Consider the following 20,556-nt stretch of genomic DNA (forward strand, 5'->3'; position numbering starts at 1 on the left):
TACACTGGGAATAATAATTCTGTCCCCTTTTTTTAAGCTGTTCCATTACAGTTTACCGCCATCTCCATTCATTCAATCTGAAAAATATATATCAATGTGTGCATTTAATTTAGTCTCTCTCAGGTCATTGTAATGTCGTTTCTCTTATTTTCTACCTGTCCCATCCCCCTCAACCAGCTTATATTTCACCTCATTTCTATATTTCCTTAGTTCTGATGAAGAGTCATATGGATTCGAAACGTTAACTGTATTCCTCTCCGCAGATGCTGTCAGACCTGCTGAGTTTTTCCAGCTATTTTTGTTTTTGTTTCAGATTTCCATCATCCGCAGTATTTTGCTTTTCTCTTATTTTCTAACTGTTGTTCTGCTAACACTCCATTGTGTCTGTTTACGATGAGGGCAATTCACCCGCCTGGGTGTCAGCAGGAGTGTAAAGCAGAAGGCAACATTTAAAAAAATAATAAAATATCGTACAACTTGTGTTTATTTAGCACTTTTAATGTAGAAAAAAGACGTCTAGATGTTCACCGAGGCACTATCTCAGGAAATGAAAGAAAGGAGGCAGAGCCAAAAGTGGATAATCGTGGAGGGTATGGATGAGCAATAGTTTGCTCAGAGTTGGGTTTTAAGGAGGGGCGGGTGTGAAAAAGAGTCAGTGAGGCGGGAATGGTCAGGGAGAGCATATGTGTGGTTTGAATGCACAACATGTCACCAAATGGTAAAATGGTAGGGATGCACAAGAAATCAAAGTTAGGGTTGATTTGGGTTTCTGTGAGATAAGGAAAGCAATCCTTCTTCCACAGAATCGCAGAATTATTACACTGAATATAAAAGTAAGGATATAATGTTGGAATTGTATAAAACATTGGTGAGGCCACAACTGGAGTATTGTGTGCAGTTCTGGTCACCACATTACAGGAAGGACGTAATAGCTCTGGAGAGAGTGCAGAGGAGGTTTACAAGAATGTTGCCAGGGTTAGAAAAGTGTAGCTACGAGGAGAGATTGGATAGGTTGGGATTATTTTCCTTAGAACAAAGAAGGCTGAGAGGTGACTTGATTGAGGTGTACAAAATTATGAGGGGAATAGATAGAGTGGACAGGATAAAATTGTTTCCCTTGGTGGAGAATTCTAGGACCAGAAGACATAGATTCAAGATAAGTGGCAGAAGGTGTAGGTGGGACATGAGGAAGAACTTTTTTACGCAGAGGATAGTGGATGTCTGGAATTCGCTGCCCAAGTTGGTGGTAGAGGCAGAAACTCTAAACTCTTTTAAAAAGTACCTGCATCTGCACCTTAAGTGCTGTAAGCTGCAGGGCTATGGGCCGGGTGCAGGAAGATGGGATTAGAAAGGGCACCTGGATGTCCTCGGGCTGGCATGGACAAGATGGCCAAATGGCCTCCTTCTCTGCTGTAACTTTTCTATGGTTCTATTGTAGGAGGCCATTCAGCCCATCATGTCTGCACCAGCTCTCTGATCATTTCAACTTAGTGCCAATCTCCTGCCTTTTCCCTGCACATTGTTTCTATTTAAATAATCATCCAATGCCCTCTTGAATGCCTCAGTTGAACCTACCTCCACCACACTTCCAGGCAGTGTATTTCAAACCCTAACTACTCGCTGTGTGAAAAAGTTTTTTTCTCACCTCGCATTTGCTTCTTTTGCAAAATACTTTAGAACTGTGCCCTCTGGTTTTCGATCCATTTACAATTGGGAGCAGTTTCTCCCTATATACTCTGTCCAGACCCATGATTTTGAAAACTTCTATGAAGTCTCCTCTTAGCCATCTCCTCTCCAAGAAAAACAGTCCCAACTTCTCCAATCTTTCCTCATAACTGAAGTGTCTCATCCCTGAAGCCAGTCTCAAAAACCTCTTCTGCACTCTCTCCAATGTGTTCACATCCTTCCTATAGTGTGGTGTCCAGAGCTGCACACAATACCCCAGCTGAGGTCTAACCAGTGTCTTACATAAGTTCATCAAAACTTCCCTGCTCTTATACTCTATGCCCCTATTAATGAAGCCTAGAATACTGTATGCTTTAGAAACGGTCTGCTCCTCGTGTCACCAACTCAGTAATAACTTGCTGATGACCCAGCATAAAGGCTGCAAAGAGGGCATTTCTACTGATGTCATCACGTATATTTAGCCAACCATTTGCTATTTCGCGGTTTGGATCATCTGAGTTCAAAACACTTGCGTAGGTTCTCAATATCTCCTGTGAGCACACTGGTAAGAAAGTTGTTCTCATTTTCTAGCTCAAGATCTTCATTGTCTGCTGTATCATCATTGTCAGGCTCTGTTACTTCCTTTTCACCATCTAGATCCATGTTCAATTTTTTTTTTACCTAACAATATAATAATGACAAAAAACACCTGTCCTGCCACCTTTAATGACTTAAGAGGTAAATATAAGAGGGAAAAAACATACTTGACCTCATCCTCACCAACCTGCCTGCTGCAGATGCATCTGTCCATTACAGTATCAACAGGAGTGACCACCACATTGTCCTTGTGGAGATGAAGTCCCACCTTCACATTGAGGATACACTCCATTGCATTGTGTGGCACTACTGCCGTGCTAAATGGGATTTCGAACAGATCTAGCAACTCAATACTGGGCATCGATGAGGCACTGTGGGTCATCAATAGCAGCAGAATTGTACTCAAACACAATCTGTAACCCCATGGCCCAGCATATCCCCCACTCTACCATTATCATCAGCCAAGGATTCAACCCTGGTTCAATGAAGAGTGCAGGTGGGCATGCCAGGAGCAGCACCAGGCATACCGAAAAATGAGGTGTCAGCCTGGTGAAGCTATAACACAGGACTGTGTGCGTGCCAACCAGCAAAGCAGCAAGTGACAGACAGAGCTAAATGACTCCACAAGCAACGGATCAGATCTAAGCTCTGCAGTCCTGCCACATCCAGTCGTGAATGGTGGTAGACAATTGAACAGGAGGAGGTGGTTCCACAAATAACCCCATCCTCAATGATGGAAGAGCCCAGCACATCAGTGCAAAAGATAAGGCTGAAGCATTTGCTACTATCTTCAGCCAGAAGTGCCGAGTCGATGATCCAGTTAGGCCTCCTCCGGAGGTCACCAGCATCACAGATGCCAGTCTTCAGCCAGTTCAATTCACTCCACGTGATATCAAGAGACGCTGAAGGCACTGGATACTGCAAAGGTTGTGGGGCCCGACAATGTTCCGGCAACAGTACTGAAGACTTGTGCTCCAGAACTTGCCGTGCCCCTAGCCAAACTGTTCCAATGCAACTATAACACTGGCATCTACCTGGCTATGTGGAAAATTGCCCAGGTATGTCCTGTACACAAAAAGCAGGAAAATTCCAACCTGGCCAATTACCACCCTATCAGTCTACTCTCGATCATCAGTAAAGTAATGGAAGGGATCATCAACAGTGCCATGAAGCGGCACTTGCTTAGCAATAATCTGCTCACTGATGCTCAGTTTGGGTTCTGCCAGGGCCACTCAGCTCCTGACCTCATTGCAGCTTTGGTTCAAATATGGACAAAAAAGCTGAACTCCTGAGGTGAGGTGAGAGTGACTGCCCTTGACATCAAGGCCACATTTGACCGAGTGTGGCATCAAGGAACCCTAGCAAAACTGGAGTCAATGGGAACAGGGGGAAAGCCCTGCTGGTTGGAGTCATACCTTGCAGAAAGGAAGACAGTTGTGGTTGTTGGAAGTCAGTCATCCCAGCTCCAGGACGTCCCTGCAGGATTCCTCAGGGTAGTGTCCTCGGCCCAACCGTCTTCAGCTGCTTCATCAATGACCTTCCTCCCATCATAAGGTCAGAAGTGGGGATATTCACTGATGATTGCACAATATTCAGCACCATTTGCGACTCCTCAGATACCGAAGCAGTCCATGTCCAAATGCAGCAAGACCTGGACAATATCCAGGCTTGGGCTGACAAGTGGCAAGTAACATTTGCTCCACACAAGTGCCATGCAATGACCATCTCCGACAAGCGAGAACCCAACCATCACACCTTTATGTTCAATGGCATTACCATCACTCTATCCCCCATTATCAACATCCTGGGAGTTAGCATTGACCAGAAACTGAATTAGAAAAACCACATAAATACTCTGGCTACAAGAACAGGTCAGAGGCTAGGAATCCTGCAATGAGTAACTCACCTCCTGACTCCCCAAAGCCTGTTTACCATCTACAAGGCACAAGTCAAGAATGTGATGGAAAACTCCCCACTTGCCTGGATGAGTGCAGCTCCCACAACACTCAAGAAGATTGACAACATCCAGGATAAAGCAGTGTGCTTCATTGGCACCACACCAACAAACATTCACTCCCTCCACCACCGACACACAGTAGCAGCAGTGTGTACCATCTACAAGACATACTGCAGGAATTCAGCAAGGCTCCTTCGACAGCACCTTCCAAACCCACGCCCACTACCAGATGGAAAGACAAGGGCAGCAGATAGATAGGAACACCAGTACCTGGAAGTTCCCCTCCAAGTCACTCACCACCCTGACTTGGAAATATATTGCCGTTGCTTCACTGTCACTGAGTCAAAATCCCGGAACTCCCTTCCTAACAACACTGTGGGTGTACCTACACCACATAGACTGCAGCGTTCAAGAAGGCAGCTGACCACCAACTTTTGAAGGGCAATCAAGGATGGGCAATAAATGTTGGCCCAGCCAGTGAAGCCCACATCCCGTGAATGAATTTTAAAAATGTACATATACACAAGGTCTATCTGTTCCTGCACACCCTTTGGAATATTATTGTTTATTTTATACCGTCTCTCTATGTTCTTTGTACCAACGTGCATCACCTCACACTTCTCCACATTCAACTTCATGTGCCACCTATCTGTCCACTCCACCAATGTGTCAATATCCTTTTGAAGCTCTACACTGTCCTCCTTGCAGTTTACAATTGTCCCAAGTTTTGTACCATCCACAAACTTTGAAATTGTCCCCTACACACCAAGATCTAGATCATTTATATATATCAGGAAAAGCAAGTGTCCCAATACTGACCACTGGGGAACTCCACTACAAACCTTCTTCCAGCCCAAAAAATACCCATTAACCATTATTCTCTGTTTCCTATCCCTCAATTTTGTATCCACATTGCTACTGTCCCTTTTATTCCATGACCTATAACATTCCTCACAAGTCTGTTGTGTGGCACTGTATCGAACACCTTTTGGAAGTCCATTACACCACATCAACGGCCTTGCCCTCATCAACCATCTCTGTTACCTCTTCAAAATCTCCACGATTTTCCTTTAACATATCCATGCTGATTCTTCTGAACCAATCCACATTTTACAATGTGACTATTAATTCTGACCCAAATAATTGTTTCTAGAAATTTCCCCACCACCGAAGTTAAACTGACTGGTCTGTAATTGCAGGGCAGATTCTTTACAACCTTTTTTGAACAAGTCGTAATGTTTGCAATTCTCCAGTCCTCCGGCACCTCCCCCGAATCCAGGCAACATTGAGAGATTATGGCTAGTGCCCCTGCAATTTCCACTCTCACTTCCTTCAATATTCTAGGATGCATCTCATCCAGTCCCAGTGCCTTATCAACTTTAAGCACCGACAGCTAATCCAATACCTCCTCCTTATCAATTTTAAACCCTTGTAGTGACTAAGTTTCCTCCTTTAGAAATAGCTCTCTCTACGAATTTTCTCTCTCACCACCTTCCCATTGGGATGCTCCTCAGGTCACTGGGGGGGGGGGGGGGGGAAAGAGGGTTGCCGCGCAGGCGCAGCTGGTGGAATCGGGGGTGGTTGCCGCGCAAGCTCAGATTGCAGAGCCGGGGTGGTTGCCGCGCAGGCGCAGCTGGCGGAATCGGGGTGGTTGCCGCGCAAGCGCAACTAGGAACCAGCGGATGCGGTGGTGCCAGCTAAGTCCGTTGACGGCCCCGGTTACTTGCGTTGAAATGGTCAGCAGCTGCCAGCGGGTAAACGTCAGGGCCGTTTGGTGCTGTCAGTGCGGTGGGACGGCGACGGTCTTTCGGCTGCATTCCAATCCGTGAAGTCGGTTCGTGTGTGTAATCTGCGGGCCGCGCACTGGGTTCGGCGGGGAAGATATAGGCAGCTGCACTCACCCCAGGGTGCGCAGTGGATGAGTACCTGGTGAAGTTGTGTGGATCAGAAAAAAAGACCAAAGGCAAAAAGAGAGCAGGTACACAACTGACTGCCCAGTCAGAAACTTGCAGCATTGGGCTTAATGACTCCAAACCGTGTTTGTGTTCATGGATGCTGCCAGTACCAGTTTATCACAATCCACATCAGCTGTCTGTGGATGCATGAAAAATAAGCACTGATCAGCTGAGTGCCAGGTATCTCACCCAATCCCACATTACCTCTGTGGATGCATTAGGAGTAGGCCACTCGGCCCCTCGAGCCTGCTTCGCTATTCAATTAGGTCATAGCTGATTTGATTTTAATCTAATTCCTGCCTTTCACCTTTCACCCCCTTGCTTACCAAGAATCTATCATCCCTGTCTTAAAGGTATTCAAGGACTCTGCCTCAACCACCTTTTTAGGAAGCGAATTCCAAAGTCCCTTAACCCGCTGAGAGAAGAAAAGTTTCTCTTATCTCTGTCCTAAATGGGCGACCACTTATTTTGAAACTGTGACCGTGAGTCTAGATTCTCCCACAAGAGGAAACGCCCTTTCCATATTCACCCTGTCAAGTCCCCTCAGAATCCAGATGTAGTCTCATCAATACCTTGTATAATTGAAACAATTACTTGTTGCACCTGCACACTAATCTTTTGTGTTTCATACACAAGAATACCCAGATCCATCTGCATCTCGGAGCCCTGCAATCTCTCACCGTTTAGATAATACACCTCTTTTATTCGTCTTGATAAAATGGACAACCTCACATTTTACCATATTATGCCCCATTTGCCAGATCTTTGCTCACTTACCTAACCTATCTATAACCTTTTGTATCCTCCTTATGCCTTCTTCACAACTTACTTTCCTGCCTATCTTTGTGTCATCAGCAAATTTAGCAACCATACCATGGGTCCCTTTATCCAAATCCTTTATATAAATTGTAGGGTCGAGGCCGCAGCAGTGATCCCAGTGGCACACCACTCATCACATCCTGCCAACCAGAAAATGACCCATTTATGCCTACTCTGTTTCCTGTTAGCGGGCCAGTCGTCAATCCATGTTAATATGTTATCCCTACACCATGAGCTTTTATTTTCTGTAATAACCTTTGATGAGGCACCTTATCAAATGTCTTCTGAAAACCTAAGTAAGTACATCCACCAGTTCCCCTTTATCCACAGCACCTGTTACTTTTGCAAAGAACTCCAATAAATTGGTTAAACATGATTTCCCTTACACAAAGCCATGTTGACTCTGTCTTATTACCTTAAATTTATCTAAGTGCCCTGTTATAACATCTTTAATAATAGCTTCGGACATTTTCCCATGACAGATGTTAAGCTAACTGGCCTATAGTTTCTTACTTCCTGTCTCCCTTTTTGAATTAAGGAGTTACATTAACTATTTTCCAATCTAATGGAACCTTCCCTGAATCTAGTGAATTTTAGGAAATTAAAACCAATGCATCAACTATCTCACTAGCCACTTCTTTTGAGACCCTAGGATGAAATCCATCAGGACCTAGGGACTTGTCAATCCGCATACCAACAATTTGCTAAGTATGACTTCCCTGGTGATTGTAATTGTCTTGAGTTCCTCCCTCCCTTCCAATTCTGATTTGCAGCTATTTCTGGGATGTTACTTGTATCCTCTATTGTGAAGACCAAAGGAAAATACCTATTCAATTCATCTGCCACCTCCTTATTTTCCGTTATTAATTCCCCAGCCTTACTTTCTATAGGACCAACACTCACTTTGTTAACTCTTATTTTTTTTTAACTATCTAAAGAAACTTGGTGTCTTTGTGTTTCTAGCTAGCTTTCTCTGATACTCTAATTTTTCTATCCTTATTAATCTTTGCCATTTTTTGCTGTTTTTTATGTTATGTCCAACCTTCTGACCTGCCACCCATCTTTGCACAATTGTATGCTTTTTCTTTAAGTTTGATACTATCTTTAACTTTTTTAGTTAACCATGGATGGGGGATCCTCCCCTTGGAATTTTTCTTTCTTTTTGGAATGTATCTTTTCTGTATTCTGAAATCCCCTTACATGTCTGCCATTATATCTTTATTAACCTATCTCTTAACCTAAATTGCCAGTTCACTTTAGCTAGCTCTGTTTTCATGCCCTCATAATTGCCCTTATTTAAGTTTAAAATGCTAGTCTTAGACCCAGTCTTCTCTCCCTCAAACTGAATAATCTTCAATCATATTTTGATCACTGCTACCGAGGGGTGTCTTCACTATGAGGTCATTAATTAATCCTATCCCATTACACAATACCAAGCCTTGTGTACCCTGCTCCCTGGTTGGCTCCAGAATATGTTGATCTAAGAAACTATCTAAAAAGCATTCTGTGAATTCATCATTTATGCTACCTTTGCCCATCTGGTTGTTCCAGTCCATATGTAGATTAAAATTCTCCATGATAATCACTGTACCTTTCTGACAAACTCCCTCTATTTCTTCTTTGATATCCTGTCCTACCATGTGATCACTGTTAGAGGACCTGTACATCATGCCCACAAGCGACTCCTTGCCTTTATCATTCCTCACTTCTAGCCAAACCACTTCTATATCCTGGTTTCCTGAACTTAGGCCATCCTTCTCGATTATGTTAATACCACCTATGTTATGTTTACTTAACAAAGCCAACCCTCCACCTTTTCCTAACTTCCTACCCTTCATAAAAGTCATATACCCTTCAATGTTCTGGTCCCAATCTATCCTATTCTGTTGCCGTGGCTCTGTAATGGCTATTAGATCATACTTATTTATCTCTCTTTGCACTATCTGTTCATCTGTTTTGTTTCGAATGCTATGTGCATTCAGATGCAGAGCCTTAAGTTTTGTCTTTATATTATTTTTGTATTGTCTAGCCTTTTCTGTTGGTTTACTCTTAGACTTGTACTCTCTGTCCCTTCCTGTCATAGTCTGTTTACCATTTCCCATATTAATACCTTCCTCTCTTAACTTGCCTCTTCTCTTTGATATATCACATCTTCCCACATTTTATCCCTTGCCCCCACTATTTAATTTAAAACCCTTTCTACTTCGTTAGTTTAGCAATTTGCAAGAACACTCATCCCAGCATGGTTCAGTTGTAGACCGTCCCAACATTGATGGGCACTGATGGTGCATTGAGGCTTCTCAAACAAAATCAGTTTAACGTGTGCATTAGCAGTTAATGTTACTCAGTGCTAGACAATCAGCAGTACTGCATTGTTTGCTTTGGATTTCTGGGAATAGACAGCAGAAAAAGTATGTAGTGTATGTTCACAATTTGCTGTAATAAACAGTATTGAGATATAACAAAACAGCTGGAAGTACTCAGCGGGGCAGGCAGTATCTCTGGAGGAAGAAAAACGGTTTCAGGTTGATGACCTTTCATCAGAACTAGAAAAGGTTAAGGAGATTTAATGCAAGTACAAAGTCAGGGAAAGCAAGGAGGGGAGGAAAAGAACAAAGGGGAAGGTGTATGATAGGGTGGAAGATAGGAGAAATTAAATGACAAAAGAGAGAATGGTGCAAGGCAAAAGCAGATAAGTAAATTGAACAAGTAAAGAAATAAAAGATGTCTGGAGGAGGTGTAAATGAGAAAATACAGAATTTTTACCAACAGCTGCCATCCAAAAACAAAGAATCAACGCAAACTGGAGAAACAGCACCTCATCTTCCGAACTTAACATTGAGTTCAGCAGCTTCAGACCATGAACTCTGTCCTCCATCTTTTTAAATCAATTTTTAATTTTAATTATTTATTTATTTTCATTTATTTATTTTTAAAATCCTTTTCCCCCCCAACTCTCCCCCCCACCCCCGGGCCATCTGTCACTTGTTTCTATGCTGTGCTTTCACAGAGCACTGACACTTGTTCTGCTATTAATATTATGCTATCTGACCTTTATGCCACTATCAGCACCTTCTGTAGTCTTTACCCCTACCATTAACACTCCCTTTGTCTTGTGTCCATACTATCTTTTCAATCTCTCCTTAGTTCCCACCTATCCCTGAGTTTCTATCTTGCTCCCCTTAAACAGTATAAAATCCATCACATTTCTACTTCTCTTTAGCTCTGAAAAAGAGGCATACAGACTCGAAACGTTAACTCAGCATCTGTGGAGAAAGAAACAGCCAGACCTGCTGAGTTTTTCCAGCATTTTCTGTTTTTAATAATGAAAAGATCATGGCAGAGGCTATGATTTGAAATTGTTGAACTCAGTGTTGAGCCTAGAAGACTGTAAAGTACCTGATTGAAAGATGAGGTACTGTTCTTCAAACTTACATTATGATACATTGGTACAGGGTATGAGGACAGAGAGGCCAGAGTGGGAGTGGAATGGAGAACTAAAATGACAGGCAACTGAAGTTTAGGTTTCTTTTAGTGAACCAAATGTAGATGTTCTACAAAGCAGTCACCTATTCTGTGTTTATTCTCCCCGATTTAGAGACCGCATTGTGAGCAGTGAATACAGTATACTAAATTGAAAGATGTACAAGCAAATCATTGTTTCACCTGATATGTAATTTTCTGTGTATGCAGTGAACTGGAGTTAATTTTTAAAAATTCATTCAAGGGATGTGTGCATCGCTGGCTAGGCCAGCATTTATTGCCCATCCTAATTGCCCTCGAGAAGATGGTGGTGAACTGTCTTCTTGAACCGCTGTAGTCCATGCGGTGTAGGTACACCCACAGTGCTGTTAGGGAGGCAGTTCCAGGATTTTGACCCAGAGACAGTGAAGGAACGGTGATATAGTTCCAAGTCAGGATGCTGGGTGGCTTGGAGGGGAATTTACAGGTGGTGGTATTCTTATGTATCTGCTGCCCTTGTCCTTCTACATGGTAGAGGTTGTGGGTTTGGAAGATACTGCCTAAGGAGCCTTGATGAGTTTCTGCAGCGCATCTTGTAGATGGTACACACTGCTGTCACTGTGCATTGGTGGTGGAGGGAGTGAATGTTTGTGGAAGGAGTGCCAATCAATTTACATTATGTAAAAAAGAATTGGAATGCTTTTTTACCGGTTTGTGCAAACTTATCGGGCAACTTAAAGAACAGGAAGAGTGAAACTTTATATTGTACAAAGATTTGAAGGATTGCTTTGTTTTTAGCTTTTTGTTTTGTTCTCTCTCTCTGCATACCTTCTGTCTGATATCTGCTTCTTGCTTACTGCCTGCTCCTCCATTGAAGACTGTTATGATTTTTTCCCCCAAACCACGAGGCCTTGCTGTTTTCTGGCATCAACAGCTATCCATAAAAACCCTTCCCCAGCCAGAGTTGTAGCGTTGTCCGCACAACACCCTCTCAAAAAAAGATTCCTCCTTCCTTGCTGTGTACTGAATTGTTGAAATGCTGTGAATAATGCCTTTTGGTCATGCAGGTATAGAATGGTTGAAATGCTTGTGTTGTATGATAATCCTATGCTTCTCGTTTCTTCTTACCAATTTTTAAGATTAACTTAAGAGGTAGTGTAGTTCATTGCTGTGAATTTATCACTTTGTTTTAGTTAGGGTGTAGACCCTTGTGGTTGTTTGAGTACTGATGTATTCACATTGTGTTGAGAGTAAGTGTGGAGGAAAGATCTCAATGTTGCGCATTGATGTGCACTCTCTCACAGGTGGATGTGCATGCACACACACAGAGTTGGGCATCAATGACAAAGTTAGCTCTGAATTGCTGCTGTGGAACTTGTAGCTTCTGATGGGATTAACATTATTAGATGCCTGTTTGCCTATTTGTTTATGAATTGGCATTGTTAAGGTCTCCCTACTGCTGCACTGTCCCTTACTGAGAAGAGCTATTAGCGATGTTCCCTGGTTTTGTAGCAGGATCACTAAAGAGTTAGTATAAACAGGCAGGGGTGGCTGGATGGTGTCTAAACGTCTGACTTCTCCTTGTCATCAGTTATTTATCTTAACAGTATTTGGGTGTGGTGACATTTTAACTTGTTTTTGTTTTAAGTTAAATTTATAATAGTTTGCATCTGGTTAGCAGCATTTCCTCAGCCCAGTATCCTAGGCCTAACTATCCTCAACTCTTTGTCAACGACCTTCATTCCATCATAAGATCAGAAATCTTTGCTGATTGCATAGTATTGAGTTTTATTCATAATTCCATCATCAACAATCTGGGGGTTATCATTGACCAGAAACTGAACTGGATTAGCCACATAAATGCTGTGGTTATTAGGGCAAGTTAGGTATTTTGCAGCAAGTGGCCCACTTCCCGAATGTCTTTCCAATATCTCCAAAGCACAAGTCAAGAATATGATGAAATGTTCTCTATTTGCCTGGGTGGGTGCAGGTGCCACAGTACTTGAAGCATAAGCCTATAAAGGAAAAACTATGCTGCTATATTAGCATTCCCCTTAAACATCCATCTTCTCCACCACTTGAGTACTATGGCTGTAATGTGTACCATCTACAGCATGAATTGTAGCACCTGCCAAACTTGACCTCCACCACCTAGAAGGACAAGGCAGCGGGTGCATAGGAACACCATTACTGTACCTCCAGGTTCCCCTCCAAGTCACACACCACCCTTGACTTGGACACATATCGCTGGTCTTCATTGTCAAAATCCTGGAACTTCCTAACTCACAGCTTTGGCGATGGTCTTTACCACCTGGATGGCAGTGGTTCAAGAAATTGGCTGACCACCGCCATCTCAGACCAACACTACCAAGAATGAGTTTAAGAAAAAACAAAGTAAGCAAACAAACAAACAAATTCTGAAGTGAACTAATATTGGCCTGTGGCTTATTTTTAAATGAAGGATTGTCGCGATAATTACTCTTAGCATCTTTTGCCGCAACGATTTTACAAACTATATGATTCATGCCACCACCGAACACATTTTCCACTCCTGGTCTTGCAAAGGGACTGCTTCCTCTGCAACATCCCAGCCCACTCTTCAGTCTCCATTAACACCCTCTCCCCTTCCCTTGGCAACTTCCCATGTAAGCGCAGGAGATGCAACACCCTTTACTTCCTCTCTGTCCAACGCCCCAAACAATCCTTTCAGGTGAAACAGTGATTTATGTATACTTTTTTTCAATTTAACATGCTGTATTCACTTCTCACAATCTCTCTACACTGAGGAGACCAAATGCAGATTGGGTAGTTGCTTTGCAGAGTATCTCTGTTCAGTCCCTGTATGTGACTCTGAGCTTCCAGTTGCCTGTCATTTTAATTCTCTACTCCATTTCCACTCCACAAAGAGATCAGCCATTATCTTTTTGAATGGTGGAGCAGGCCTGAAGGGCTGAATGGCCTACTCCTGCTCCTAAGTCCTATGTTCCACTCTGGCCTCGACCTTCAACACTATTCTAATGATGCCCAACTTAAGCTTGAGGAACAGAGTCTCATCTTTCAATCAGGCACTTTACAGCTGTCCGGAATCAACATTGAGTTCAACAATTTCTGATCATAACGTCTGCTTCAGATGGTAGATGTTTCTGCTTTTCACAATTACACCTCTGGATCCATATTTTGCTGCTTGTCCCATTACCATCTCTTTTTGCCTTGCACTATCATTCCTTTTGCCATTTAATCTCTCCTGTCTTTCATCTATCACTTGTGTTCTTTCTCCCTTCCCCCCACCTCCCCCACTGCCACCCTTCCCTGCCTCTGTGTTCACTTAAACCTGTTACATCTCCAGCAGTCTTCCAGTTCTGTTGAAAAGATATTGACTTTGTTTGTCCCTCCACAGATGTTTCCAGACGAGCTGTATATTTCCAGTGTTTTCTGTTTTTATTTCTGATTTCCAGTATATGTAGAATTCTGCTTTTGATTAGATAGCTTAGCTGCTTTAGAGTTTTGATGCAAAAATCACAGCCTTTCGGGAGAAATTGATCAGTGTAATTTGCTTCTAAAAGAAGCGCTGTAAATACGTATAATCGTTCTGACCGTTTTAGGTGTGACTGTATTTCACTAATTTTAGAAACTTTGTTTTTAATTGTGGTTTTCTTTTTGGATTAAGAACACTCCTGAGCAATTAGATTTCAAGGGTTTGCTGAGAAGGTAGCCAAATTAAGCACTGGTGCCGGTTTGAACTGAGGGAATTGAGAATGGGGGTTTGATTTTGAAGTTTGAAAGCCTAGGTTACTGTCTCAAAGATATTTATCTCTGACTTTTAAGTAACCAGCATGGTGATGTCTTGGTAGCACAGCAATACATCTGTGTAATGGAACACAAGATTTGCTTATTTCACGTGTGTTTTTTCTAGAAAAGACTTTAAAAGAGACTTGAGAAATTCTTTTGACTGTGCATGGAAGCAAAGCTAATGCGCAGGTGAGTTGAAGTATTTAAAATGTAACAGTGCATTTCTGAAATAATTGTGTTTAAAATATGCTTTTATCTATTCGTACCATAAAAAGAAAATGGCCATTTTTATGTGTTGAGTTTTTTTTCTTAAAAAGTCCTCTCTTTGAAACTGCACCCACCCTGTGTAGCCTTGCTTCTGAGCCTCTGTCAATGCTATTGTTGAACTGCTGGGTGGGAAAGCCAAGTCCGTTATGTAGGTATTTGACATTACTTTCCTTCTTTGGATTGATTCCTGGGCTGGCAGGGCTGACCTGTGATGAGAGATTAAGTAGAGTGGACCTATGTTTTCCAGAGTTTAGAATAATGACTGGGTGATCTCATCAAAATGCTTAAATTTTTCAACAGGGCGTAAGAGGCTTTGCTCCTGGCTGGCAAACCTAGAATTAGAGGCCATAGTCTCAGGATAAGGGGTCAGCCATTTAGGACTGGGATGAGAAATTGTGAATCTTTGGAATTCAGAGGGCTATGGATGCTGAGCCAATGAGTTTATTCAGCATTGAGAATGATTAATTTTTGGGAATGAGGGAAATAGCATGGGAATGTGGAGTTGATGTAGAAGATCAGCCAGGGTCTTTTGAATGGCGAAACAGACTCAAAGGGTCATATAGCCCATTCCTGCCCCTATTTGTTCTATCATTTATTTCTCCAGCCCTCTGCCCCATTGCACAAATTACCAGTTCCCCCCCAACCCTTTCCTTTCCATCTTCCATCGCATATACAAGATTGGAAATTTACTGTAAATGAATTCTCCTAAGTGAAACCTATGATATATGTGACATGCTATGTTGGAGAATCAATCAAAAATATGAAAGTGCTGTATTTTAAAATTTTGTTAGTTTATTAACAGATAGTAGTTTAATAGTCGTTTGGTAGTACACAGCTTGAATATTGATGAAAAAAAACACATGCTGTTGAAGCTTTCTGTTTTGCATTCATCAGGACATTTGCAAGAATGCCAATTGTAAAGGGAACACCAATTTATACTGCATGAAAGAGAGTGCTGATTAATTGGCAAGTGGACCCTGATTGGTAAAGGCATAGCCATGGAGAATGCACCAGGGGACAGTTAACTGCCAATCTTTTGTTTAAATTCAAACCAGGCAGGTTGACCCTGATTGGTCAAGTCATTGCCCTGGGGAATGAGCCAGGGAATGGCTGTTCCCTAAGATTTTGTTTAGTTGAAAAAGGTGCAAATCGTGGACATGCTCCTCTTGTCTGCAAAGGACAGGGTGAAGCTAGCCATTTCACATTGCTACTATGCAGTAGCACCATGAGTGGTATTCTCCACTAACAGGATGCTGCTGTCAAGCCAATAAAACATTCTGCCCATCATACAAATGAGTAGTGTAGTATATGAATTTCAGTGCCAATGTAATGCCAGGTATGTAGCTTGCATGTCCTGGTGACTAGCAGATCGTATCAAACAGCACATTCCCTTGGCTGCTCACAACAGGCAAAGTACTGTCCGTACCCATCCATGCTTGCAAAACTCAAAACAGAGTCCAACATTAGATGATTCCGCGATTGGACAGCATTTGCTAAACAATCCTGATTGTGCTAACTGACAGCCAATTTAAGATTATCAGACAGGCTTGCAGTGTGGCTCAGTTACATGTGCTAGAAGCTACATATATTCACGCACAGGGACTTGTCCTTTGCAGACAGGAGGAGCATGTCTTGCCTGGTTTGAATTTAAATGAAATATTGGCAGTTGACTGTGTCATTCTCCATGGCTACACCTCTACTAGAGTCCATTTGCCACCCAATCAGCACTCTCTTCTCATGCAGTATAAATTGTTGTTCCCTTTACAATTGGTATTCTTGCGAACATCCTGGTGAGTGCAAGATGAAAAGCTTCAACAGTAGGTCTCTCTTTTTTCAGCAATACTCAAGATAGTAGTTGAGCGATAGCACAGGATGAAGAAGACCTATTTCTGTTCTTTGCAGGTGTGATGCTAGCAATTTATGATTTACTGCTGTGACCTCTCTTCACTTCTGTTGTGCTCTATTTTCCCTTTTTGTGTACCTCTGAGACCATTATTGACAGCCAAGCCAGATGCTATTTCCATTGGTGCTAGTCATGTGCTTTTTGCCAAGGAACTCAACAGTCTTTCTCTTTTTAATTGATATATTGAATTTGGAATTGGGACCCTGTTGAGGGAAGTGACCTTAGTGCAAGAGTAACCTAACCCACTCCCACTCTGATCTTTCTGTCCTCAGCCTCCTATAGTGTTCCATTGAGGTTTAATGTAAGCTTGAATATAGACAAGAAATGCTCAGATAAAGGAAGTTAATGCATTCACACCAAGGGATCTTCTCCTTAAAAGAGAGAAACCTTCTTCTACGACTATGGTTTGGTATGCCCCTGAAAGTTCCTTTGAGGAAAAGGATTTCAAAAATAAAAGTCGTATTTAACAGTTTATTTACTAAATACAATTAATTCAGTTTTTTTTGCTTGAAACATATAACATTTTTGCCATGAGATATTAACGTCTATAATAGTTTGGAAATTATTTTTTAAAATAGAGTCCTAGTGGGGTCTGTGTCTATGTGTGTGTCTTAATTGGATTAAAGATAGCTAATCTGGGTGCTTTGATATATAGTAGTTTTGAGATGTTAATTAGGTAAACGTAAGGAGGGTAGAAGGTAAAGTGTAAATTTGCACTTGTTAAAAGAAACTATTCAAGACTGCGGGTGAAATCTTACACCTAGCTAGAAGACGCCAAGCAATACTTTTTTCAGCTTACTAATAAAATTGGTAGGATGAAAGGATGTTATTGTTAGAAGAGGTAAAGTTAAAAGCCTAGTGATACAATGGAAAATTTACATTCAAAGAGAAAGATATGTATAAAGGAGAAAGGAGATTGTGTGTAAGGTAGAGGCGTTTTAAGATCCAACAAGTGTGAGAAACCTCCAGCCTGTAAGCCTCAAGTCTGTCTGCAAGGATCCAGAGCCGAAAGAAACTCATTTTGAATGCGACTGTCCAGGGTGTGCTCTGCCAGGAGTCTGTTTAAATCTATGAGATTTACTGTTGCCTTAACGGGGGTGTAACTGAGATTAATTAGGGGATTTTTGTCATTTATATAGTAGTAATTTTGTAGACATATGTATGTGTTTACAATCTTTCTTGTATTAATAAATGTTTAATTAGTTTTATAAAAAACCCTTGAGACTTGGTGGTCTTATCACTACTGAATTCAAAGCCTGCATCTCGAAAAATCCAAATTGCAAAAATGGGTTATGACAGTTGTTTCAAGTTTCCCTCTGGGATTTGAGCAACTCAGCCTTTACAATTGGCTGTGTCATAATATTTTTCAGTACGAATTAAGCAAATTACATTAAACAGTAAGGCATTTTTGTTACATGATTTCAATTTGAATTAAGCAACTTCCAATTAAGAGTAGAATTTATAATGTAGTAGGACACTAAATAAACACGTATTTGTCATAAACTATGAAGTGACAGGAGCAGTAGAAGGCTATGTGGTCCCTCAAGCCTGCACCATCATTTAATATGATCCTGGCTGATATCTGCCTCAGTTCTATTTTCCTGCCTGCTCTCCATATTCCTTGATTCCCTGACAGATCAAAAATCTATCCCAACCAGCTTTGAACATACTCAATGATTGAACATCCATAACCCTCAGTGGAGAATTTCAAAGATTTACAACCCCATGAGTGAAGAAATTTCTCTTCATCTCAGTCTTAAATAAGCGACCCCTTGTCCTGAGACCAAATTTTAAATTCCACAGCCAGGAGAAACAACCTCTCACTACATACCCTTTCAGGCCCTTCAGAATCTTGCATGTTTCAATGATTTCACTTTTCATTCTCCTGAACTCTAGAGAATATAGAGGCAACTTAACCTCTTATCCCAGGAGCCAATTTAATGAACCTTTATTGTACCATCTCTAAGAGAAGTATATCCTTTCTTGGATATGGAGACTAAAAATATGCATTATGCTCCTGGTGTGGTCTCAAATCCCTATACAATTGTGGCAAGACTTGATTCTTGCAATAAAGGACAACATGCTATTTGCCGCCTTAATTGCTTGCTGAAGCTGCATGCTAACTGTGTTTCTTGTACAAGTCCACCCAAGTCTATCTGAACATCACCATTTAAACGTTACATGTTTTTAACAAATATTATGCTTTTCTATTCCTGCTACTAAAGTAAATAACCTCACACTTCCGCGCCATCCCAATTATACTCCCATCTACCATTTGTTGCCCACTCACATAACCTGTCTATATCTCTTCATATCCTCCTCACAGTTTGCATTTCCACCTCACTTTATATCATCAAGAAACTTGAAATTTAGAGTTATTGAGTTAGTATGATCCATTGAGTGCTTGCTGGAATTACATTAATTAAATGAATTACTTCTAAAAATGAAATTACTTTACTTGTGGTCTGTTTGTCTAACTCATTAATGTAGATTGTAAAGAGCTGAGGACCCAGCAGTGATCCTTATTGCACTGTACTAGTTACAGCCTGCCAACTTGAAAATGTCCAGTTTATCCCAACTCTCTGCTTCCTGTATGTCAACCAATTTTGCAATTCATACCAATGTTATTACCCTAACTCCATGACCTTTCGTGGAGCATCTTATCGAATTTCTTTTGGAAATTGAAGTATATCATGTCTCCTGATTCCTCTTTAAATATCCTACTAGTAGCATCCTCATCATACTATGGTTTTCTGAATACATTGTTGAGACTTCCTGAATAATAAATTCCAGCATTTTAAAAACAACTGTTGTAAGGATAACTAGTCTGTAGTTCCCTGTTTTCTCTTTCCCTCCTTTCATATGCAAGAAGGGGTGAAAGAGGCAGATCTATCAGGTATTGAGTTCCAGATACCCACCACTCTCTGGATGAAAAAATTCTCCTCAAACCTTCCTTCCCCCCTCCCTAATCCTGCTGGATACTTTAGATCTATGTCCCCAATTATTGACCTCTCTGTTAAGTGACAGACTTTCTTCCTGTTCACTCTATATAGGCCTCTTAATTCTATGCACCTCAGTTATATTTCTCCTCAGCCTCCACTGTTCCAAAGAAAACAACGCCAGCCTTCCAATCTTTCATCATTGCTAAAATTCTCTATTCACAATAACTCTCTCATAAACCTCCTCTGTGCTCTCTAATATGATCATATCCTTCCTGTAATGTGACCAAAACCGTGTGCAGTACTCTAGCTGTGGCCTAACGGGTGTTTGATCTCTTTGATTCTGATAGTTACCACTCCTGGTGCCCAAGCAATCTGGTTCTGACCTCCACCTTTCCACTAATTTAATTCGATTCAGACTGTCTCTGGTCTGATCTTCCAGCTGTTTTCATTGTTTGATACTGACAGCCATCAATTCCAGTTGCGGGGAATTGTTTTTGACTGCCAGCTTAAAAATTATAAGAATTTCTGTGTTTTGTAGTTGTAACCTATGGTCCTCTTTTACAGAAACCTGTTTTTTCCAGATTGTATTCCATATAATGAGAGAATGATAAGTTTGCAAGGACATATTTCAGTGAACATCCCTTCAGTGCACAGGAAAGACATTTTAATTGTCGCAAAATAATGCTTTCCTTTCACCCAAACGTCATAATGAACCTAGTTATAATGCTCCTGTACAGAAGGCTGATTCCAGATTTGAACTAATTATCATTTTGAGTTTGTAGCCATTCCCTTTAGTCAACCCCACAATCTTCGATCACTTTAAGCTTTCTGTTTTGCAAGGTTGATTCCTCAGCATATGATGTGTGTTAAACCAGTTTATGTTTGATGTCACAAATTATATTACTGTACAAAATTGACAGACAGGAAAAGACCCCTTAGTCCATCAAGTGTGCCATGACGGCTAAACAACATGACTAGACACTTCCTTGCCACCCACCCCACAGCTATGTAATTTTCTGAGTGAGGAAAAAGAAAGAGAAAAAAAACCCAGGACAATTAAAGGAAAAATCTCTCAGGAAAGTTCCTCCTTGATCCCCTTAAGTGATCAAAACCAATCGAGATGATCATGTGGACGAGATGTTATCTTCTATACAATGCAGTCTCTGCCCCAGTTGTGAACTCGTCAACTCTTTTTATTCA

At 41.4% G+C, this 20,556-nt stretch overlaps 1 protein-coding gene across 5 annotated transcripts in view; it reads left to right on the plus strand.

The window, feature by feature from the left end:
- The first annotated feature begins 5,868 nt into the window (after window positions 1–5,868).
- Window positions 5,869–20,556, plus strand: part of klhl20 (kelch-like family member 20) — an 86,373-nt gene continuing 71,685 nt past the window's right edge. For all 5 annotated transcript variants that reach the window (XR_013579338.1, XR_013579339.1, XM_078561513.1 and 2 more), the window contains exons 1-2: window positions 5,869–6,197; window positions 14,369–14,433. Coding sequence is in view for 3 of the 5 variants with exons in the window: in XM_078561513.1 (XP_078417639.1) it covers window positions 14,411–14,433 (23 nt within the window). In the remaining 2 variants the exon portion in view is untranslated. The remainder of the gene's footprint in view (window positions 6,198–14,368; window positions 14,434–20,556) is intronic.

This window comes from Cetorhinus maximus, chromosome 17 (genome assembly GCF_964194155.1).
Source record: "Cetorhinus maximus chromosome 17, sCetMax3.hap1.1, whole genome shotgun sequence".
NCBI classification, from domain to species: domain Eukaryota; kingdom Metazoa; phylum Chordata; class Chondrichthyes; order Lamniformes; family Cetorhinidae; genus Cetorhinus; species Cetorhinus maximus.